Below are 23,558 nucleotides of genomic sequence, written 5' to 3' on the forward strand. Positions count from 1 at the left end.
ATCTTTCTTGAGTATGTGGTTCTGGGATGGAACCTACAGTATACTCTACCCTTGAGCTACATCCCCAGTCCTGAGATGTATGTCAAGTTGGAAACCCTCCAGAATTAGATTAGAAGGATAAGAAGAAGCATCCAGACTCACCAACATACAAGACAGAAGCTTAATTAAAAAACAAAACAAAACAAAACAAAACAAAAACAAGACAGAAGTAGAGAAGCCAGGAACCCCAGAGAGAAGCAGAGAAAGCAGGGTACCAAATTCCCATACTCAGCAATGGAAAAACTCTGATCTCACCCACCAGTTGTCCCAGCACACCTTCAAATGTGGAAGGTTATATACAGTGCAGTAGCTTGTCTGTATAGATGGTCTGCTGTCAACTTCTTTCTATATGCTGTATCTCCATCCAGAAGAGCCTTCAACTCTTCTAAGCAAGTGGTTTTCAACCTGTGGGTCATGACCCCTTTGACAAATCTCTATGCCTCCTCCCCAATCTTTACATTATGATTCATAACAGTAATAAAATTAGTTATGAAACAAAAACAATTTTATGGTTGGGAATCACAACATGAGGAACTATATTAAATGGTTGGAGCGTTAGGAAGGTTGAGAGTCACTGCTTGAAGAAACTCAGGTTACTGTGCTGAAGCCTGAAGTGCCAGACATGTTTTTTAGAAACCTTGGCTGTACAGAACAGTTGTGCTTCAGATGACTCTAGCCCTACTACCTAATAGCAACCACCTGAGATCCAACAGGAGCCACATACCCTTGCTATTCGATCCACAGAGCCATGGAATACAGTACAAAGCCACCAAACCTTAGTGCTACACAGCAACAGGCAATCAAGATTGGCATCAGTGGCTGTTGTAAAGCTTGTCACACACTCTCTGTCATATATCCTCTTCCATAACAAAAGCAAGAGTAACTAGTCATACATGTAATTCCTTTAATACAGTGTTCTGAGGAACCAGGAGAATAACAGACAGGGGGCAAAGTAGTGCTTCTTAAGCCTTCTCAATAATTCATCAGTCATCTTCTGGTAACTGGATCTTGCTGGGATCAAAACAGTTGGAATCCATGAGGGGGAGACCATTGGCTTCTCGATATTTCACAAGTCTCTCAGCTTCCCGGCGGGACCACTCCTGCATCCTAGGAACAGCAACAGGCGTGGTCTGATATGAGGGATCCTCATTAGACAACAGTTCCCCACCTCAGCACCCCATCCCCCATCAGTGCAGGGCAGGGATTCTGGCCAGAGACTCCTCCAACCTCTACCATTGCCCACTCTATTCTCTTGGAAAACCTTTATACCTGTAGTCAGGCAAATAAGCCACAAAAGTGGTACCAAAGACCAGGACGATGGAAAAACCAAAGAAGAAGACAGCCCGCATATTCCAGACGTCCACCACAGGGTCGTTGTCATAACCATGAAAATCTGGGTTCTGAAGAGAAGGAAAGGTCAGTAAGGGCTTCCTGTTGCTCCATAAAGCTATATGCTGGCCCTGCATGACCTGGTCTCTAATCTGCCCTCTAATCTCTAGCCAATCTCTTATCCCTCACTAAATTCCTTTTCCTAGTCTTAAAATATGTAAAGTTCCTTCCCACCACAGAGCTTTGCTGTTTGCTGCTCCTACTGCCTAGAAAGCCTTTCTTCCAAATGTAATCATTGCTGAATCCATCAGGACCTTCTCATCCAAGGTTTTGACTTTATTTCCAAATGAATAATTGGCCTCACCTACTTGTTTGGGGGTACTCACCCTTTCTGTTAAGTTGCACCCTTGGAAAGTGCTATTTATAAAAGCTTTCAAATGGTTGGATACTGCCAATATCCTATGGGCCCACTTATTCTATAGCACCCTGTATGTTTAACCCCCTTACCAGAGGTTAGTGTTGATGAAGTATTTATAAAGCTAGGCATTTTTAAATACACAAACCTCACAATATCCCAGTAAAGTGGAAATGGCAATAATAAACACCTTCTAATTCTGAGTACTCCTAAAGTGGCAGGACCACTTTGACTCCTTTAATCACACAAAGCACATCTGTTGTTTGTTTGTTTATTTGTTTTTAGCTGTCCTATTACTTTTCTTATTTTATAAAGACCCTGAGGCACCAAGAGATGAAACTACTTGCCAAGGTCATACAAGCGAATAATTCTGAAACCAGGGCTTCTGACTCCAGTCTCTACTATTCATAAAATATAGGAATTCAGTCTTAAATTCAAATATCAGCTCCACTACCTACTCCAAATTATGTGACCTTGGGCAAGCAATGCATGTTTCAGTATTCTCATCCACATAATTGTAACAAGTTATAGTGCCTACCTCAAAATCATGCTGCTTTACAATTTAGATGAGTTAATAGATACAAAGTGTCTAGCAGAGACTGGAACCAAGCATGTGGCATCTCAGAGTTTAGTATTATCATGGTTATAATGCTTTTAACGAGCTTAGGGCGCTGCCTTCCCACTTTAAGTGTGATTTCTGTCTACAGAAAAAAAAAACACACACACACACACACACAAAACCAAATCCCGCTTTGAGTCCTAGACCAAATACAGCAAAACAAAAAGGGAGGAAAATAAGCTAGGCAAAATTCCTGAATCTTTTAAGATCTTGTCCAAAGCGCCAAGCCTCAGGCCGGAGAACATCCTTTTTGACATAGGTCTGCCTGTCCCAGATTGGTCGCTGCGGCGTCACGTTTTCCCCTCCCACTCACCTTCGCATAGACGTTTTCGTCCTCGGGTTCTGGGTCCTCCTGCCAGACCATGGTCGGTTCTTGTTGCCGCTTTCTTTCCACAGCGGATGGGGCGATTACAGCCCTGGAGGATTCCCAGCGAACGCGGGCAGCCGGGAGCCCTCGTAACGCCACAGCTGCTGAAAGGCGGCGAGCGTACAAACTTAACAGCCAGGCCGCCATGACAGCTTGTACTGCCGAGTCTGGGGGAGGGGAAGACTGAGGGGGACGGAAATACGATGTGCGCAACTGCAGTTGAGCCCTGTGTGATTTTTGTTGCTCCGCCTTCACCTCGCTAAATAGATCCCTGGTCTAAGTTTGTTTTCGAGTGCAGCGAGGTGCGGACTCTGTTTTACCTCCCACCGAATCAACTTTACCCTTTCTGTGAGGAAAATGGAGGAATTTGGGAGGAATTTGTTCTTGAGAGGTCTGTTCCTTTTTTCTTAAGAAAGCGGTGACATCTGGACGGACCTGTGCGGAAAGAGGTGGAGCTTCCGCTTGTCTTTCAACTTCAAAGGAAAGCAAGCTTCTAAAAAGCGGGCCTCATGGGGTAGCCAATACCTACTCTTTCTGGACTCCTGGGCCGTTCTCACGGGGAATGGGGCGGTAGCATATGCTTGCCAATCAGAGAATGCCAGGGCCAGCCCACTGCGGGCGGCAACCAATAGTCAAGGCCGGCCAGAGCGCGCTCCCTTAGTAGGTGGATGGTGGTCGGAGCGCCGTCTCCCTTCTCGTCGCCATTTTGTGTTGGTGACTGCGGCCGGCTGGGAGGAGGCGGCACTGAGTTTCTTTGGGAGGGCAGCGCGTCTCCCCTCCCCTTTCCCTCTCTTTTGCCCCCAGCCTTGGGCTTGGTTGTTGCTTGCATCGGCTCCCATTGAACTAGTAGTTCTAGAGGCGGTGGTGGCGGGTGGAGGTGATGCCTGGGAGCCCTCCCTTGACAGCCAGGGCCAAGAAGGTGAGCACGGTTGGTTGCAGATCCTGGGGGCCGAGGTTAGGGAGCGGGGTGCGCGCTGGGGGAGGGGGTCCGATGTGCATAGAAGAGGCACAGAGACCAGACTGCGCACGCGGGGTTCGCACAGAGTTGAGGGATGCACGCACAGCCTGCACCTGAGAGGGGGTGTCGTCCCCCACCCCGGCTTTTTCTTATGAAAGCAAAAGCGCGTGCGCGAATGGAAAACAGGATGGGTGCACGAAGGTTGGGGGAAGGGAGGGACAGATGGAAGTGGGGGTACTGTGCCTTACTGTGTTTGCTCCACCGAACTTTATCTTTTGGAACGCGAGGGGGAGTTAGAGCAGGGGTGTGCTGACTGCCCTGTGTTACTTAACTGTCCACTCCAGCTGAGGCCTCTGTTCATTTATGTGGCAGGGATGGGGTTGGCGAGCGGGGAGAAAGTGACTGTATTTTTTTTTTATCCTTGGAGTGTGTATCTGACCTCCGCTCCTTATCAGGAAGCTGTCTTCTTACTGACCAACCACAACCTATTTAGTGAGTGTGTGGGGATGGATGGAAGGGTGGTACAGCGAATACACACACAGACACGTACATCTATGTATGTATGGTTTTGTTTTAGGAGTTGTATCTGTGACACTGATGTCAAGTGTTAAAAGGGGGAAGCTGCTTGATTATGTCCCTTGTGGGTATCCTGTGGTCTTGGCCCTTGGTTATTTGGGAGCTCCTCTGTAACTTTGAATCTTAACTGTGTTGTGTGTATGACAATGTTTGACTCACCCTTTTGCCATTGAGCGTTTTATATCAGGTTCTCAGACACTGGGGTTCCTGGTTGTGATTCTTTTCCCCATGTAGGATCAGTTAACTGGTTACCCTTGGCTTAGGGTGTACCTGAAGGAAAGGTGGCAGGTACTGTAACTGCCTAGCTTTACTTGGTTCCTGTACAAGGAGTGGCAGCTGAAGATTCAGGGATAATTCTGATTTTTGTTTGGGTCACAACACTCTGAGGGCTTGTAGTGTTTTTGTTTGTTTGGCTTTTCAAGACAGAGTTTCTCTGTGTAGCCTTGGCTGTCCTGGACTCTCCTTGTAGAACAGGCTGGCCTCAAACTCACAGCAATCTGCCTGCCTCTGCCTCCTAAATGCTAGGATTACAGATGTGTGCACCATGCATTAGGACTTGTAGTTCTTATGGCAGCCCCCAAAATTGGATAAAGTGACTGCTCCCTTCTTAGTAGAACAAGATACTTTTGGAACCACTTGGGAAAGAGGCCCTTTTGCCTCTGGAAAGCTTAGTCCAAGATCCCTGGGGAGAGATCCACCTAGGGGCTGCACATCAGGGCTGAGCCACTTGCTCTGTTGAGGACCAGAGCTATGTTGGCCAGGAGCCCAGGGAGGTGTTAGTTGTCTTGTTGCCAAGTTAGCCCTCTCTACCTCTCCAAAAGCTTTTCAAGGTTTCTGACTGCCTTGTTAGGGGTATAGCTACATCCTGTTGGTAGGATGAAATGATACCTTGACCCATGGGGAGGAGTCTGGGATTCCCATTGTTGTGAAGTCTTTTTTTTTTCTTTCTTTCTTTTCTTTTCTTTTTTTTTTTTTATGAGATAAGGTTTCTCTGTGTAGTCTTAGCTGCCCTGGACTTACTTTGTAGACTAGGTTGCATTCAAACTCACGGAGATCTGCCTGCCTCTGCCTCCCCAAGTGCTGGGATTAGGGGCGAGAGCTACAGCACCAGGCTATGTCGTGATGTCTTTTGTTACTGTTTTATCTTTTGGTGTTTTGCTAATTGCTTTGTGGTACTGGGGCCTTGAACATGCTGGGCAAGTGTTCTACCTCCTCAACTACAACCCCATCCAATTTTTGTGACGTCCTATTTCTGTGACTATCTAATTTGTCTAATCATTCAGCACTTGGCCTCCTCTCCCAGCAAGCAACTATGGACTTATATTTGTTTACCAGTCTAAGAATTCAAAGCCTTGGTCACATAGCCTGTGGTTCCACCAAATATCTGTAAGATGCTCTTTGATAAAGGCAGTGAAGTCTTACCTAATGCTTGTGGGGAAAGGAAGCAGAAAGCCAAGTAGGGGCTGTCTTCCTGCACTGATGCACAGGAGCACAAGAAAGTGGAAAACAGTGTCCTTGGGCTACAAGACAGTAGATAACTTTGACTATGACAGTCTCTCAAGGAGGCCCTTTCTGCTCCAGTTGCCTTGACCCCTTTCTTCCATCCATCCTCTGCAGAGTCTCTCCAGGAGTTATCACCTAGGCTGGCAGATCATGGTGGCAGCAGCAAGGGTAGCTGGGAAGTGAGACAGAGCCAGCAACTGAAGAGGGGCTCCAGCAGTTCCTGAAGATCTTATCAAGACATGGAGTATGAAAGACGGTGAGTTATCTACTTCTTCCCCTGACATGAACACTGATCCCAGGATGATGCTGAGGGGCACTTCTAGGCAGAAGAAACAACACAGCAAAGGAGTGGTCTCTTTTCAGCACATGTGTGTCTATACTCAAGGACCTGTCTCCTCCAAGCTTTCCATCACTGGATTACAACACATGTTCCTACGTATGACTGTTTTCTTTTTAAGATTTATTTATACATATGAGCACGTTATTTGCTTGTATGCCTGCATGACAGAAGAGAGTATCAGATCCCATTATAGATGGTTGTGAGCCACCGTGTGGTTTCTGGGAATTGAACTCAGGACCTATGGAAAAGCAGACAGTGCTCTTAATCTCTGAGCCATCTTTCCAGCCCCTATATCTGACTTTATCTGGGTTCTGAGGATCTGAACTCAGGTCTTTGCGCTTTAGAGACAAGAGCTTCACTGACAGATCCATCTTTCCAGCCATACATATACGAAATTTTGCTGTTGTTTTTTGAAACAGGGTTTCTCTGTGTAATAGACTTGGCTATCCTGTGACTCACTTTGTAGATCAGGCTGGCCCTGAAATCACTGAGATCCATCTGTCTCTGCCTCCTTGAGTGCTTGTGCTTCCACATCTGGCTCACACATGGGATTTTTATAATTAAGGATATTAGGTGCCATAGAACAGGGCCTGTAATACTATCCCTCAGGAGATGGAAGCAGATGATTATTAGGAGTTCAAATTACCCTTTGCTACATAGTGAGTTCCAAGCCTTCTGAAGACCCTGCCTCCTATAAAATAGAACAAAACAAAAGAATATTGGGGGCTGACTGCTGATGTAACTCAGAAGTAGAATGTATGCTTAGCATGTGCAAGGCTCTGGGTTCCTTTGCCAGCACAAGGTAGAGGGGAGGAAGAGAAGAGAGATAAAAGTAGTAGGTGTCAAATGCAGTAAACCACTGTCTCTTGTCTTAAAGAAACATGTTCAAAATGCCTCTTTTTCTTTCTTTCTATTTTTGAGACAAGGTCTTACTATGTAGCCCTTGGCTGGCCTGGAACTCACTGGCCTTAAACACATTGTGTGCCACCCTAGCCAGTCAAAATTTCTTTTAAGTATGATATATACAGGAATTTTTAAAATGTAGCTTTTAATAAGTCAAGAACATTCTCTGATATGATGAATCCTGTTACCCACTGTGTGGAAGCTGAAGCAGGAAGATGCTGAGTTTAAAACCAGTTTGGACTATATCGTGAGACTGATCTCAATAAAACCAACTAAGCAGAATTATGCAGTGCATTGAGCTAATATGTATTCTGAGTCTAATACGTATCTGAGCTAATATGTATTTGAGGTAATATTTACCTCAAATATTTAGTGTTTGTTTTACATGTTTTTAATGTTTATTAGCACATATTTTGTAACAGTGGGCTTTATTATACCTTCATATTTTATATTCAGTCTCTTGTCCCCCTCCTACTGTAATCGTGCTAAGCTCCTGCCATTTCCCAACTATCTTCTCTTCTATTTTCATATATATTTAAAAATATATATTTATTGATTTGGGGGGACCTATGTCTGTGGAGGTGAGAGGACAACTGGTGAGACTCAGTTCTTTCCTTGGCAATAAGCGAGCCATTTTGTGTCTCCCGCCCCAGTACTACTTTTCATTAGGGTTGTTTACAGGAGCATTGGCAGTTTGCCAGTGACTATATGACTAGGAAAAAATGTCTCTCCCTCCGTCAGCTATTAACTGCTGTTATGCCTAGATCATGAGATCCCCAAGAGACCACCAGGAACAGGAGTCCGATGCAAGCACACAGAGGTCTTTATTCATGCTCAAGCTTGGTCTGTCAATTGTCCCTGACATAGCACTTCAGAAAGAGCGGCCCCGAGCCTAGGGAGGGTAGAGTTTTTAAAGGGAAAAACCGCAAGTGGGGAATTCCAAGCCTTGGCGTTACAGGATTGGGTAAGAGGGGACTGGGTAGATTGAGGTAGATTGACCTTTAAGCTGATTGGTTCTGGCCAAACCATAAGGGGGGAAACAGGCTATTGAAAAGGGAACACCTTGACCTGGGCAAGACCCAGAACTATATATGTACTTTTATTTCACTGGTTGGCTCCAGGTGCAGGGCCTAATTTCTTGCCAAGTTCCTCTGTGGGCCCAATTTGCTCTTGCCAAGTTCCTCCTGGGATTTTTCACTTGCCAGTTTCCTTCTGTGGGTTTTTTTACTTGCCAAGTTCCTGGTGGGAGAACTTGGGTCACCTAAAGGACAGGGCCATTTAAAATGGTGTCTGAAAAACAAGGTGGAGTTAGTTCTGCTCTTGTTCTTTCATTCCCCCCTCTACTAGAAAGTTCTGATGCCCAATCATGGGCATTCTTCTAGAGTCTTATGTTGTCTTCATGCAGTTGGTGGGGGGGGGGTGTCTCATAACCATTAGCTATATTGTTTCCAGTCTCTGCTTCATATACTGTAGAAGCTCATTTAGAATGCAGGGGCCAAACATGCTTGTGAACCCACTGAGTTGCTCCAATCCCAAATAACAAGTCATTGTCTTTTTAGTTCAGCAATAGCAGAGGTTTGTAGGGTTGGGACAATGGGAGCTGGTTTAAACCCTGTAGAGGGCAAAAGGGAAGAGAGCCACCCAGTCCCGACCAGTTGAGGGTTCTTTTAATGTTTTATTTATTCTTTCTACCTGTCCTGAACTCTGGGGCCTATATGCACAGTGTAATTTGCAATATTCCACAATAAACTTTGCCACATCCTGACTTACCTTAGACACAAAAGCCAGTCCTCTATCTGATCCTATCAAGTGGAAAAATCCATACCTGGTTAAAAATGTCCACCAGCAGTTTCTTAGCTACTATTTTTAGCTGTTTCAGACTTGGTGGGAAAAGCTTCTGTCCATCCAGAAAAGGGGTCAGCGAACATCAAAAGGTACTTGTCCAACAATTGACTCGTGGGCAGATTTCGAGCTCATTTGACTTCCTCAGGGGTATATTCTGGTTGCTCTGGTAAGTTGGGGTCCCCTTGGTCAGGAAGGACAGTAGCTAGTAATATGGCCACAGTTTCCTGTAGAGTCACCTCACTAGTGGCTTTGTCAGCCAAATTGTTTCCTCTCTCTCGCTGTGGTGGATATTCCTTTCTGATGGCCAGGACAGTGTATAATTGCCAGTCTAGTTGGTAACCATAAGGCCCTTAATAGTTGTAAAATCTCTTCTTTTGTTTTTAAGTTTTTCCTTTAGCTGTGAGTAGGCCTTGTTCCTGGTAGATAGCACCGTGCACATGGGCTATGGCAAAGGCATACCTGATGTCCATGTAGATGTTGGCTGCAAGGTTTTTCCCAAAATCTCAGAGCCTTGCTCAAGGCTATCAGTTCAGCCTTCTATGTGGAGGTTCCTACAGGAAGAGACTGGGACCAAATTACCTTTATCTCAGTAGATAGGGTCATCTCCACTTTCCTCTGGTCCTCATGGACAAAACTGCTTCCGTGTGTATATCAGGCATGATCAGCCCAAATCAGGTCTGGCCTAGTGCTGTGCACTTGAGCCAGTGTCTCAGTGCAGTCATGTAGAGGAGGGTCCAGGTCTGTGTTGCAGAATTCAGGGAAGTAGGTGGTTGGAAACTGATCCTGCTAGGGTTGATCAGCAAGGTCTGGTAATTATTCTGGCATTACTGAGCCATCTATCTGGTGGCTGCTTCAGCACCCCTTCGATGGTATGGGGGGGTGGTAATGGTCAGGCTTTGCCCCAAGGTGAATTTGTCTGCATCCTTTACCAATAAAGTGGTGGCTGCAATGATGCACAGATGGGGGCCCATCTGGCAGCTACCAGGTATGCCAGGTATGCCACTGGGTGCTTCCAGGGTCCCAGTATCTGAGTTAGGACTCCCTTAGCAATTCCTTTATGTTCATCCATGAACAAGTGGAAAGGCTTGGTGATGTTAGGTAGCCCCAAAGTTGGCACTGACAATAAGGCCTGTTTTAGCTCATCGAAGGCCTTTTCTTGTTCTGGGACCCAGTTAAAAGTTCTCAGTCTCTTTTTAGCTTTAATCTGCTTCTCCTCTGAACTTTCTCAATTGTTAAAAACCTTCTTCATTATTTTAACCAAATCTCTGAGAGACTTTTCTCCTAGACTTTCTTGCTTTTGTAACTTTTTAAAAATCTGGTGCTCACTGGTTAATAAAAGCCAGGGCCACCGAGAATTTATTGTCTGAGTGCTCTGGATCATAGGGTGTAAATTGCCAAAAGGCTTTCATGATCCTCTCCAAAATGGTGCTAGATTCTCATTAGATTCCTGCCTAACATTATATACCCAGGCCAAATTAGTGGGCTGTCTAGCAGCCGCTTTGAGACCTGCCAATAGAACCTGATGAGGCGCCCCTTATCTTTGCCCATGTTATAATCCCAGTTAGGTCAGCTGGAATCTGAGTTGGGATGCCATTGGTTCCGGGCACATTCCTGCAAAAGAATGTGCTCCTTTTCTTCAGTAGTGAGAAGAACCTGCAAAAGCTGTCAACAATCATCCCAAGTGGGTTGATGAGTAAAAAGAACTGTTTCCAAAAAGCTGATAAGGTCTTTAGGATTCTCTGAGAAGGGGGCATTTTGGGGTCTCCAATTATAGAGGTCTGTGGTGGCAAAGGGCCAGTAATGGTGAGGCTGATTGCCATTGCTATCAATGGGAATTGTGGTCCTATAGAATCTGCCTCCTGATCCCCAGTCTCAGAGGAAGGCACCCCGCCCCTGGGCTCTCACTGTCCCTGGGCAAGCTTGGGCAGAGGCTGTATTCCCCACCCCAGCCAACCTTGCCGGAGCCACTAGCTGCCAGAGGAGGAGCAGGCACAGTCGGGGCAGGGGCAGGATCCAGTTCTGGAACCGCTGGGGCCTCTTTAATTCTTAATTACCAAAGTTTGCACCTCTCCTGCAGGGGAAGACTGGTTAGTCAAAGGGGGAAGAAGAAAAAATTTCGCCCAAACAGGGGTGGGGGTTTTGTAGTAATCACCTGCCTTGGGCTGCATTCCCAAGCAACCCAACTCTGGGAAGACCCAGGGAGGGGGGGTTCTTCTGTATGTCCGAGCTGCTGGCGTGTGGGAATTCAGTGCTGGGCTCTTCCCTGTTCACTTACTGAGGGAATCCTGGTTAGTTTCTTTTCATCCACTGACTAATATGCTTAAAATCAGTGGGACGCCACATATAATCTGAGGTCGAAGCTCCCTCAGCCCCAAGATTCAGCAGTTGCTGCTGCTGTAGGGTCTGTAACATTTGGATGGTCTGGTGCCACCAGGATGAAAATGCGCTTTCCTGCAGGGGGCAGTCCCTGCCAGCCTCACTGGAGAGGGAAGGGGGTGCCAGTGACAGGATGCTGGGAGGGGGACCAACGTGAAGGTGGAGGGGTCAGGAGGAACAGGGAGAGGTTAGAGGAAGTCTGTCCCATAATGTCCTTCAACACTACACAAGACACCAACAAACAGAACAGAAAGACAAAATGGATTCTGTAGTGAGACACAACTGAAAACAAAACAGAAACTGAGTGGGGCCCTCCATCCCCACAGAGTTGAGAACCTCTTCTCGACTCCTCCACAGCTGTGACTCCATGGCGTGTCTTCCTTAGCCAGGTATTGCCGCTACACAGAAACCTTGAGGCTTTAAACCAAAAGCAGAAGATACACAAACAACAACAAAAAACCATTTACTGACCAGATTAAGACCCTCCCGATTGGGGTCCTGGAAGCCTGGGAAATCTTGCTGGAGCCTACAAATGGTATGCCTAGATCTAGAGACCTCCCTTCTCCCCCAAGAGACCAACAGGAACAGGAGTCTGATGAAAGCACATAGAAGTCTTTATTCGAGCTTGAGCTTGGGCTGTCTATCATCCCTGATGCAGCACTTCAGAAAGAGCAGCCCCAAGCCTAGGAAGGGTAGAGTTTTTAAAGGGAAAAACTGCAAGTTCCTCCTGGGATTTTTCACTTGCCAGTTTTCTTCTGTTTTTTTTTTTTTTTTTTTTTTTTTTTTTTTTTTTTTTTTTTTTTTTTACTTGCCAAGTTCCTGGTGGGAGAACTTGGGTCACCTAAAAGACAGGGCATTCAAAATGGTGTCTGAAAAACAAGATGGAGTTAGTTCTGCTCTTGCTCTTTCACTGTCACTAAACGTTCATGGAGGGATGGGACCCATGAGTATCTCCCACTTCTGTGATAGAGTGTGATGGGCCCAATCGTAAGATGTTGCTCAGGTGATCACAGCTGTGAGCTCAAAAATGTAAGATCTATGTCATACCCTGCTCCCCAACCCCAAAACACACTTTCCTCTAGGTTACTGGTTTTTTGTTTTGTTTTTTGAGACAGGCTCTCTCTCTCTCTCTCTCTCTCTCTCTCTCTCTCTCTCTCACTCTCTCTCACTCTCACTCTCACACACACACACACACTCTGGCTGTCTTGGAACTCACAGAGATCCACCCACCTCTGCCTCCTGAATGCTGGGATTAAAGGCATGTGCTACTGTACCTTGTTGTAAAAATGAAAATCCCAAATTGTTCGATTTTTATCAATAAAGACTCAGGAGTGAAAATTGACTAGCTCAGAGAGGCAGAGAAAGCACCTACTTGACATTCCTTCTCAGCTCATGTCCCAAAGGAGAAAGCCTTTCTTACTCAGCTCATATCCCAGATGGGAAAAGCCAGAAAGCTAAAAACCAAAACCATCAACTCCTCTTCCTCATTGAATTAAATATCCTTTTCTCAAAGTCCTTCCTTACTACCTAATGCTTTTCAGCTGATTTCTTGCTCTGCCTCTTGACCTAGGGTTGGCTTTATTTAGCTCTTGTTTACAAAAAGCTCTTGGATTAAAGGTGTGTGCTAGGGCTGAGCCACTCTACAACGAAACAGGGTTTTACAGTTCACAATGTCAGGGTTCACAGTGGGATCAAATATCCTGCAATAGTACCTAGCTGGGTTTGTGCCTGCTTTTAAAACTGCTAGATTTGGGGCCCAAGATGTTTCAACATGTGAAACGCTTGCTGCACAAACCTGGAGACCTAAATTCAATTCCCTGGAAGCCACATAAAGCTTGAAGGAAAGAACAGATTCAGCAAAGTTTCCCTCAGACTTGTACATGCATGCTCTGGCCCAAGTGCCCACACACATAGAATATGCACATATATAATAATATTTTAATTAAATACCTGGTAGGTTTTTTTATTTTTTTCTTAAGAAAATTATTGTGAGCCAGGCATGGTGGCACATGCAAGCCAGGAGTAGTGGCGCATGCCTTTAATCCCAGTACAGAAGGCAGAAGCAGGTGGATCTCTTGAGAGTTCGAGGCCAGCATGGTCTACAAAGTGAATCCAGGCAGTTAAACCTGTATTGAAACAGGTTTCAATCCTGTCTCAAAAAACAAAAGATTTTAAAAAAGGAAAAGAAAATTATTGTGTGTATTCATTGTTCATGGTACTATCATATAAGGGCATTTTAATGCGGGCTTATAATATATGTTAACTGTATTCTGTGCCCTCCCCTTTTTATCTTTTATGTTAGTGTATTTTATTACTTTAGACAGTTTTGCTTCTACTTTCTTGTTAAATATGTAAAATATATACACGATTTTGTATATCCATATAAAATATAGGAACCACAGAGAAAGTATGATGTTTGTCATTCTGGGATTGGCTTAATTCACTTAATATGACTATACACAGTTGCATCCATCTTAGAAAAAGGTCTAACTTTGTTGCTGGAAAAAAAATGTCCTGTTTATATATTTTCTTGCTTGTTTGGATTTTTTGTTGAGTCTTGGTCTCCCTCTGTAGCTTAAAATGGCCTCAACATTGCCATCTTTCTGTCTCAACCTCCTGAGTGCTGAGATAACAGCATGTGCCACCACTCCCACTTTGTTTGCTTATACTAGTTCATTTTCTTTATTTATGGCGCTAGGCACAAGCCCTTGTGCAAGCTAGTCACCATAAAGCTGCACCCCTAGCTCTTTATAGTATTTGTCTTTAAATGTAACTTGTGATTGTAGGTCTCTATATTTTTCTAAGCTTAAGTGTTTTATTTTTACATAGTAATTTTTCCCCTTTAAGTGTATAGGACCAAGGGTTTTTGCTTAGTGGATATAAATAATATATTTTTTCCTAATTTACTTTTTTTTCTGATTTGAAGCCAGTGCTTTGTGCATAGCTCCATGATACATGCTCTACCATGGAACTATATCTCAATGTGAATATAGTAATCAGAAGACAACTCTGTGGAGTTGGTTCTGTCCATCTACATATAGGTTCTGGGAATCGAACTCAGATTGTCAGGCTTGCATTGTTGGGCAGTAAGCACCTTTACCTGCTAAGCCATCTCCCTATTCGGCCCCAATCCCTTGGTGGTTTTTTTGCTTTTTGTTTTTTGTTTTTCTTCTTTCAGCATAGCCCATGCTGACATCAAAATTAAGGTCCTCTTGCCTCAACCTCTTCAAGGCTAGGATTGTAGGCATGTGACACTAAAGGTGGCCCTTGAACTTTCTCTATTATGGTTTAATTTCTTCCATTTACTTTTTTTTTATTCAAGGTTCTCTGTGTAACAGCCCTTGCTCACCTGGAACTCTTTTTTATAGACCAAGCTGGCCATGATCTTCCTGATTCTGCCTCCCTAGTGCTGGTACTAAAGGAATGCACCACCACATCCAGCTTCCTGATCGAGGTTGGCATGGTAGCCTATGCCTATAATCCTAGAATTTAAGAGGTATAGAAAGAAGGACCCTAAATTCCAAGTTAGTCTTGTCTACAAAGTGAGTTTAAGGTCAGCCTTAGATAAATACCAAAAACCCTATCTCAAGAAAAAGTAAATAACCAGGTAGTGGCTCATTTCTTTAATCCCAGCACTGGAGAGTCAGGAGCAGGAGGGTTCGCTGAGTTCAGGGCCAGTCTGGTCTACAGAGCCAGTTCCAGGACAGCCAAGGCTACATAGAGAGACTCTGTCTCAAAACCATAAAGAAAGAAAGAAACAAAGGAAGGAAGAAAATCTTCATATATGTGAAGAATAGTCATGATCTTACACATCTGTAGCTATTTTATTATTTGTTTAAAGATTTATTTTTATTCATGAGTATGTATTTGCATATGTGTATGCACACATTGTGCATACAGATCCCAAGGAGCTGAAATTACAGGCTGTTTCTTGTGAGCCACTGTGTGGGTGGTGAGAATCAAACCAGAGTCCTTTGAAAGAACAGCCAGTACTCTTAACTGTTGAACCATCTTTATAGGCCAATATTTAACCTTTTAGATGTAATCAGAGCTAAGTTGTCTTCTTGTTTTCTAAACGATGGTTATTTGAATATAGGCCAAGTATGTGTTTTTGTATATTAATTTTATAGCCTGAATTTACTAAATTTGTGTGTATGTGTGAGGGTATGCTTACATGTGTTCATGTACCCATGGGAAGCCAGAAGTGGGTATCACATCTCTGGAGTTACTTGTCAGTGTGGGTACCTGACTTGGGTGCAGGGAACCAAACTTAAATGAACATGTATTGGTTTTTTTTTTTTTTTAAATACTTGGGTTTTTTTTGTTTGTTTGTTTTGTTTTGTTTTGTTTTGTTTTTTAAGACAGAGTCTCATGTAACCTTGAATTTATTTGTACCTTGGCTAATCCTGAACTCATGATCTTCCTGCCTCTACCTCTCAAGTTTAAGTTCTGGGATTATATTGGTATGCACTACTATGCTTGCCATAAGCTACACCCACAACTCAAGTTTTTTAGATGGAGGTGTCCTTATTATTTTTTCCAGGCAAGCCCTGAACTCTTAGGCTCAACCCTCCTGCCTCAGGGTCTTGAGTAGCTGGGACTACAGACCTAATACTTTTTCCCAGTGTCTGAGATGGAAACCAGCAATTTTCATATATTAGCAAAGTACTCTACCACTGAGCTATAACCAGATGATTAAAAGATTACTGTCTTTTAACTCATCAAAGATTTACAAATTAAATCAACTTTGAGATAATTATTTTATAGTTAACTATAGTTAGAGAATTTTTTTAATTTTTAATTAGGTGTTTGAGTCTGTATGTGGGTATATGCATGTGAATACAGATGACCACAGAAGCCAGAAGAAGACATTGAAGCTGGAATAGGCAGTTGTGAGCTGCCCAATCTGGGTGCCAAGAACTCAGGTCCTCTACAAAAGTCCTTTGTCTGGGGAGTGGGATTGAGACCCTATAGAGAGGGTTGCTGGGTAACTCTCATGTCTTGAGCTTTTTGGAAAGAATGGCCTTCTAATCCCCATTCTTCTTCTCCTAGAGGTGGTCGTGGTGACAGGACTGGCCGCTATGGAGCTACTGATCGATCACAAGATGATAGTGGAGAGAACCGCAGCCGGGACCATGATTATAGAGATATGGATTACCGCTCATACCCCCGAGAGTATGGCAGTCAGGAGGGCAAGCATGAGTATGATGACTCATCTGAAGAGCAAAGTGCAGAGGTGAGGGCAAGGCCAAGCCTTGGGGGCAATGCTCCTGAAAGGCCTGTGTGTCTGGCTGCAGCACCAGGTGTAGGCAGTGCTCTGCTCCTCTGCCTTTGGGCTGCTCAGTTGCTTTGCATCACCTAGGGGAGGGTCTGTCCCTGCTCTCTTCTCTGAGGGCTCTTCTCCTGAGTTGGGTCTCCCTGGCTTCCACACTGCTTGACTCTGTATTTCTTAGGGCTCCTAGCCACTACTTCTTTCCCTTCTTCCCTGTTGTTCAGTTTTGGCCTTTGGTTCACTGCAAGCTCTATACTGCCTGCCCCCACTAATTTAGTGCACTCAAAAAGATCTCTTCCACGGGACCCAGTATCTAGGGTTGGGAGGACAACCTAAGAACAGAATTATCAACCAAGCGAAACAATTCTGGGAAGCTAACAGTGATTGTTCCTGGTCTTGACAAAACCTCGACAGAAGGGAAGGAAAGGACCTCTGGGGAAGTCAGTTTCATGTGGGTAGTTACCCCTAGCTGAAAGGGTGAGGCATGAAGCTCACTGTGAGAGAACCCACATCTGAGGGCTAGAAACCCTTTTGCCTTGGGGAACTCCAGTCTAAGGGGGCCAGTCAGAGACTTAATGCTAACAGGTAGGCAGGTAGATCTCGGTCTAGTAGAATAGAAAGGATACACTTGTAAGCCCAACCCTGGTGAGAAGTTGTATTTGAACTATTATCTGGGCTGGAGGGGCTATTTTAATATTTCCCTGGTGGACCACTAGCTTTGTTTGTTTGGCCAGGGCCTACAGGCATCTAGACTTCTCCATTGCCTGCTGTTAAGCACTATCTCTTAATGTCTCCATGGGTATAGTGGGTCCTGCGAAGGGACTATTGACAAGTGTGGAATACAGCATCTGGTTGTATATCCTCTGCAGGTGGGAGGATGTAGGCTCAGGCCTGACCTGCTTAGTATTGAAATTAAGAACTCAGCAACTGCACTCTATTGTGAAGGAAACTGATAGTGAACAGAGACTTTTACAGGGCTGAGGACCAAGGGCCAAGCAGGAGCATAGTGGCCCACCAACTCCTGCTGGCTGCCTCTGGCCCATATCTAAACACTGTTTCTAAGCTGCTGGCTTGGTCCCAGGACCCAATCTTGAGCTGGGAATTATAGGAGACAGGTATTTTTCAGTGGCACAGTAAACAATTGTACACAGGCCCCTGAGCTGGCAAAAGAAATTGAAGGTCTAGTTTGCTCACCCCAGGGTAGTCTATCCCAAGGAGGTTTAAGCTGTGTTTTTGTCAACCTCTCTTTGGGAGTTCCTCCTCCACACCAATACTGCCATTCCTTGAGGGCGCTCCCAAAAAGTATCCTATGGAACATTTACAGCCTTAAAAAGGCTGCAGTTTAAGGCCTACCCACCCTGCCTGCCTGAGCCTTTAACCGGAGCCCGCCTGCCCACCCCTGGCTTTCAGAGCCTGCCTGTCTCAGAGAGCCAGCGGCCAGCCACTAGGCCCACCCAGACTGACTGCCCGTCTGGTGTCTCTCATCTCATTCTGTTGGCCAGGATTCCTACGAGGCCTCCCCGGGCTCCGAGACTCAGCGTAGGCGGCGGCGGCGGCACAGGCACAGTCCCACTGGCCCGCCAGGCTTCCCCAGAGACGGCGACTATCGGGACCAGGACTATCGGACCGAGCAAGGGGAGGAGGATGAGGAGGAGGAGGAGGATGAGGAGGAGGAGGAGGAGGAGGAGGAGAAGGCCAGTAACATCGTCATGCTGAGGATGCTGCCACAGGCAGCCACTGAGGATGACGTACGTGCCCCCCCAATGGCCCTGGGCAGGAGGCAAAGCAAGAGGCCAGTCTGGGTCTCCTCCAGGGCCCTCAGCTTCTCTCCACCCATCGTTTGCCACCAACCACAGCACCTTTCCTCTTTTCTTCCCCACCGACTCCTGTCCCCCAGCACTATCCATCTTTCAGGATGGGCCAGGTGTGCAGTGCTGGTGGGTGTGAGAGAAGAACATCCCTTCTGCATATTCCATTGGCTTTCACCCTTTTTGTATATGTGGATGGAGGGCCAGGCCCAGTGTTGGGTATTCTTGGCAGCAGAAACCCGTAAGAGTGAGGTGTTAGGGTCCACTGGCTTTTCTGAACTTCCATATTCTTCCCCTTTTGTCAGCAGTGACAGCTTGGCCACAGGTATCCATAGGTGGCTCTTAATGCTTCTCAACCCTGTTTGCCTTTTTGACATTCTCTGCCTTCCCTCTTCCTCTTTTCACTCATTTCCTTCTCATGCAGATGTCTTATGGCAAGCTACATTCAAAACCCAAGAGTATTACTAAAGTAGAGTTTTGACTAGCCTTTGATCCTTGTACTCCTCTCTACCTTCAGCCCCAGTCAGTTCATCCCGGAAAGCCTGCCAGATGCCCATTTTCTAGCAGCAGCAATCCCATGTAAGAAATGTGAGGGCTTCTAGGATCAGGCTGATTGCTGGCATTACCTGAGATTTTATGGTAGGGTGGGCAACTTGCCAGGCTGATTGAATCCTCACAGGTGCTCTTTCTGAAAGGGACACATAGTAGTCAGTCCCAAATAGCCCCAATCAGCAAAGTGACTTGCTTTGTTTTCTAGAAAGTAGCAGAGTAGAATTGGGGTCTAAACCTGGACTGCTGCTGGACTTCAGAGCCCATGTTCTTGTTATTTCTCAAGCCCTCCCTGGTTATTTGGAATCTTGATAAGATCTGTGTATCTTTACTTTTCATCTTCCTGCATACCGGTGTGCATAAGGCTTGATTTCTTGTCTACTACCCTGATGAGCTGATAACCAGAAGCACAGGGACTTTTCCCCCAAAAGTGTCTGGCATAAACTCCCCATTCACCAAAAGAGGTACTGCCAGCCTAGAGACTGCCTCACATGAGCTCTTAAGTTGCCTAATTAGTCCCTACAACTCATTTTACTCAGTAACTTTTCCAGATCAACCACCATGCCGTGAAGTTTCTCTTCACATGGCTAGAATGGCTCCAGATCCTGTCCTTCCCTTTACTCTTGGTGTCATATGTAGCTTTTGGTGTAAGTCAAGGAGAGGGAACAATTCTTTTGTGATGGACAAGAATTGCATTCCACCTTCTATGCTTCATGGCTGTTATTAAGCCTCTTGTCAGATCATCCTGCCCACCATTCCTGATTTGCTGCCTCACTTGCTCTCCTGTTGTCTTTGTGCCCCTGGGGGTCATCTTGCTGCCATCCTTTACCCTGTACTGTGTTTCTGTCTTGTTTGACTTACTTTCTGCAAGTCCAGAGCTGGAAGTGAGACTGAATACTAGTGTGGGTTGCAGTTTTTGTTACTGGAGAAAGCTTTGAAAAATGTAGAGGAGGCATTGGTGTGTGTATGTGTTTCTTTCATGACCTCTTGGGCTCAGAGGCCTTCAGATGGCCTCATTTTCTCATCTGCTTTCTTTGCTGAACTCTTCCCACTTCTGTATTTCCTAAACAGATCCGTGGCCAACTGCAGTCCCATGGTGTCCAAGCACGGGAGGTCCGGCTGATGAGGAACAAATCCTCAGGTGAGCTTTTGTTCCCAGTGTCTTCCCCTTCTGCCTCCAAAACTCCCTCTGCCTCTGCCTTTCCCTTTCTCTTCCCCTTCCTACTCCCCTTCCTGCCACAGCTGGGAATGGGCAGCTTGGGGGGGTACCCTCTTTTTTCTCCCATCCCCTACTCTCGCAGCTCCAGCCTACCACGGAGGTGCTGTCCTGAAGGGGATGCAGCTCTGGGCTGAGCCGACTACTCCCTGGGGGCAAGGCCAGAGCCAGGCTCTGGAAAACCTCTTCTTTGGGACTCTGAGTATCTGAGGTGGTGACCCTTCCCAGGACATATGTTTTCTTCTCCTTCCTATGCCCCTTGTTCTCCTCCACATCACTCTCACAACAGCCTCTAACCAAAAGTAGGTCTGGCACGGACCCACCTATATGTCTCAAAAAGGGAGTTAGGGATGGCTCTCGTTGAAAGTCTATCCTAAGGAGCAGCTAGAACTTTCTAGCCACACCTCCCTCTTGCAGGCTGCTTGGAGCTGGCCTGAGGTTTTAGCAGGGTGGGGGTAGTTATCTCTGCAGGACCACTACCCAGGCTCCACAAAGGCAGGCACAGTGGGGCCTCACTCTGCCTGGACTTCTCTTTCAATCTCAGTCTCTCTCCTCCTTCAACCTCCTTCATCTCTCCACCCTCCCTTGCCTGCTCCCCTATACTATCCCATCTTCCCATGTATCCTGATGGCAATTCTTCTGGAGATCAAGCATGCCCTTCCAGACCCACCTCATCCAAAACCTCCTTCCATAGCTACCTCTGAAGGGGTTACTTCCTCAGAACCTTAAGCCCCAAGCCCCTTCTCAGCCCTGTCTAGGTGTAGAGTCTATCTCGGTGACATGTAGGTCTTGCTCTGCTTTACTCTAGCTATATCACTCACTGACAGAATCTGTGTTTCTTTTCCTAAGAAGGCATCCCAGTTATTGCCTCTCAGTGGCTTTGGACATTTCTCGTAGGCACCTGATGATTCTTACCTGTAACGTCCTCTTGGCCAGCTCCAGCCACCATCTGCCTATTTAGGAGAACCTTGGCTGTCAGTGGCTATAGTCCCCACGGTGGCACTGAAGTGGCTCCCTAGCAATTATCCTCCCCTTCTCCTACACCAAGGTTAAGCTGAGATTGTGCCCCTAACCACCCTTGGTTTCCTCTGTGCTGGCTGGGAACCCACAGTAGCCTCACAGACCAACTTAGCCTGGCTTCTCTTTTGCTCTTTTGATTAAATACCTATTCTAGGACTCCTTCTGGCCTTGTTCTAGGCTTGCCCATGAGTTATTTGCTCTAGCCTGTGTATAGCCAAAGCAGCCTCCTCTTCTAGAGACAGATCTCCCCTTATATACATTCCCTCTCAGTTCTCTGTCACCCCAGGTTGGCTAGGCAAGACTGTCTGAGCCCCATCTCACTGCACAGTTGGGGTATATGTCTCCTATCCTTATCTGACTCTCCTACTTTTATTTTCTTCACTCCCCCTTTTCCCTCTTTCCTGCCCTTCCCAACCATCTACCTTGACTCCTGCCTTCCCTGTTCTTTCTCTCTGATCACTTTTTCTCTTCTTCTCTCCTCTCCCCATTTCCCTCTCTGCCCCTGGTCCTCTCCCCTCGGGTTCTGCCCCCGGGAACGCCGTGTGTCCAAAGCTGTTGACTAACCCACTGCGTCTGTATCTGAATGCTGTCTCCAGGTCAGAGCCGGGGCTTCGCCTTCGTCGAGTTTAGTCACTTGCAGGACGCTACACGATGGATGGAAGCCAATCAGGTTGCTTTGCCGCACTTGAACCCCCCCCCAAACAAATATTACTTTATAATCGAGCGCTCCCCATCGCCTGAATCTTATGGACACAGTTCCCTGCCCTGTGGCCCTGTGTCCCATACCCCTGCCCCCTTTTTCCCCCTCCTGACCCCCACTATTTCCTCTTCCCATCTCTCACTACCCACTGGGCTTCCCATCTGGGGCCCACTCTCAGCACTGTCCCCTGGCCCCTTCCTACTGCCAGGCACTAGCGCTCCCTCACCTCTCCTGGCTGAGCTTTCAGAGAAAGAGCTACCAGGATGGGTTCCTTTCCTTAGTTTCCCACACCCAAGCAAGACCCTTCTGCAGAGCCAGAACTTGGTTGTGCTCTCAGGACCACTGGAAGTACTGCCATTGGGGGAACATAGATGTTGGCACATAAATTAGCAAGACTTGTTTTGCCAGCTATCTCCTACATGTGAATTTCACCCTCTGAGTTCCATGCAGAGGGACAACACTGCTTTTGGTTGAAAGTTCCAGTCAAGTGTGATAGTGTTATTGACACCCTGGGCTCAACTCACCAGTCCCTCCCATTCACAGCACCCTCCCCACCCTCAGGAGGCCCCACCTCTACCTTCTGAGTAAGGAATTATGCTCTGTAGGCAACAGAGGGAGCAGGCTCCCCTAGCCTGGCATTGGATCCCAACACAGATCCCAACTCAACTGCATTGGGACCTTCCAAGACTCAAGGGTCTAACCTGGCTACCCAGCCCTGTCCTGTCACTGGTGTAGAGCATTGCAGAGAAGTGTCAGGGGAGGAAGGGGCAGCTGTGGTAAAGTGGAGGGTCCTGATAGGCAGTTTGTGGCCGGCTCTGTGGGTAGGGTCAATAGGCTAGTGCGGTGGGCCCAGGACCTGGCCAACCTTGGGAAGGTGGCCTCATGGCGGGAAACCTCCATCTGTTAAATTGGCTTTCTTTTTTCCCCCTCTCCAGCATTAGCGCTCGTGCGCTCTTTCTCTTTTTCTTTCCCCTCCTCTCTCTTCCCTGCCCATCTCCCCTCATTCCCAGTATAGCCTATGTAGTGCTGGCCCTGGATGTGGCCTAGCACTGACTGTCAGGGCCAAGTTGGGGGAGTACTCCAAAATTGGCAGTCGTTGGTCAACAAAGCATTATGATTATGTGCCTGATAGGGTGTGTGTGTGTGTGTGTGTGTGTGTGTGTGCGCGCGCGCGCACGCGCACGCACGCAAATGCGTGCTTGAGTGTGTGTGTGTGTATGTATGTGTGTAAGCAACAAGCAGCTGTGCCCTGAGAGCTGTGGTGCTTTCTGTCCCTCCCTCCCTCCGTTCCATCTTCCCTCCATCAGTTCTCCAAACTCCCTTCAATCCCTGTCCCTCATCCATCCAGCTGAAGGGCTCGCTCACTCTTTTCTCCTTTGCTGAAATGGTGTGTGGGGCACTGCTACCAAGGCCTTACTGCTCTCTGCTTTTTCCCACAGCACTCCCTCAACATCCTGGGCCAGAAGGTATCCATGCATTACAGTGACCCCAAGCCCAAGATCAATGAGGACTGGCTGTGTAATAAGGTACAGGGGTGGGTGGGCAGCTTGTGCTGGGGAGAAAATTGGCTCCAGCAGCACCTTACTCTCTCTCAGAGCCTATGAGAAAAAGTGTGGTCTCAGGGACAGGCTGTGCAGCCTCAGTGAGCATGGCCATCATCAAACACAGCCTTGCCTAAAGGTCTAGTAGACTTAAAAGAAATAATAACACGGATGAATAATCA

At 46.5% G+C, this 23,558-nt stretch overlaps 2 protein-coding genes across 5 annotated transcripts in view; one reads left to right on the top strand and one right to left on the bottom strand.

The window, feature by feature from the left end:
- Positions 1–929: 929 nt before the first annotated feature.
- On the bottom strand, positions 930–3,255 carry Ndufb11 (NADH:ubiquinone oxidoreductase subunit B11). The gene is made up of 3 exons (XM_055607888.1): positions 2,716–3,255; positions 1,309–1,439; positions 930–1,146 (listed from the first exon to the last, which is right to left on the bottom strand). Exons 1-3 carry the CDS (start codon positions 2,914–2,916, stop codon positions 1,023–1,025), a joined length of 456 nt encoding a protein of 151 aa, XP_055463863.1. The 5' UTR covers positions 2,917–3,255; the 3' UTR covers positions 930–1,022.
- A 146-nt stretch (positions 3,256–3,401) lies between these two features.
- Rbm10 (RNA binding motif protein 10) overlaps positions 3,402–23,558 on the top strand; it is a 28,689-nt gene continuing 8,532 nt past the window's right edge. For 2 of the 4 annotated variants that reach the window (XM_055607886.1, XM_055607887.1), the window contains exons 1-6: positions 3,407–3,688; positions 5,921–6,062; positions 16,323–16,506; positions 19,971–20,040; positions 21,732–21,805; positions 23,275–23,361. In XM_055607886.1, coding sequence (XP_055463861.1) covers positions 6,046–6,062; positions 16,323–16,506; positions 19,971–20,040; positions 21,732–21,805; positions 23,275–23,361 — 432 coding nt within the window. In that variant the 5' untranslated portion in view covers positions 3,407–3,688; positions 5,921–6,045. Of the gene's footprint in view, positions 3,689–5,920; positions 6,063–16,322; positions 16,507–18,044; positions 18,291–19,970; positions 20,041–21,731; positions 21,806–23,274; positions 23,362–23,558 lie in introns of all 4 variants that reach the window. The other 2 variants (XM_055607885.1, XM_055607884.1) reach the window with 2 other exon arrangements.

The sequence above is a fragment of the Psammomys obesus genome, unplaced genomic scaffold (assembly GCF_907164565.1).
Source record: "Psammomys obesus unplaced genomic scaffold, mPsaObe1.curated_primary_1811, whole genome shotgun sequence".
Lineage (NCBI taxonomy): Eukaryota > Metazoa > Chordata > Mammalia > Rodentia > Muridae > Psammomys > Psammomys obesus.

Excerpts from the sequence above, each read along its gene's own strand:
- Ndufb11 (XM_055607888.1), bottom strand. The coding sequence starts at position 2,916 with ATGGCGGCCTGGCTGTTAAGTTTGTACGCTCGCCGCCTTTCAGCAGCT. Across the intron at positions 1,440-2,715 it reads ACGAAAACGTCTATGCGAAG|AACCCAGATTTTCATGGTTA; the intron begins GTGAGTGGGAGG and ends CCTTCTCTTCAG. Across the intron at positions 1,147-1,308 it reads GCTTATTTGCCTGACTACAG|GATGCAGGAGTGGTCCCGCC; the intron begins GTATAAAGGTTT and ends TGCTGTTCCTAG.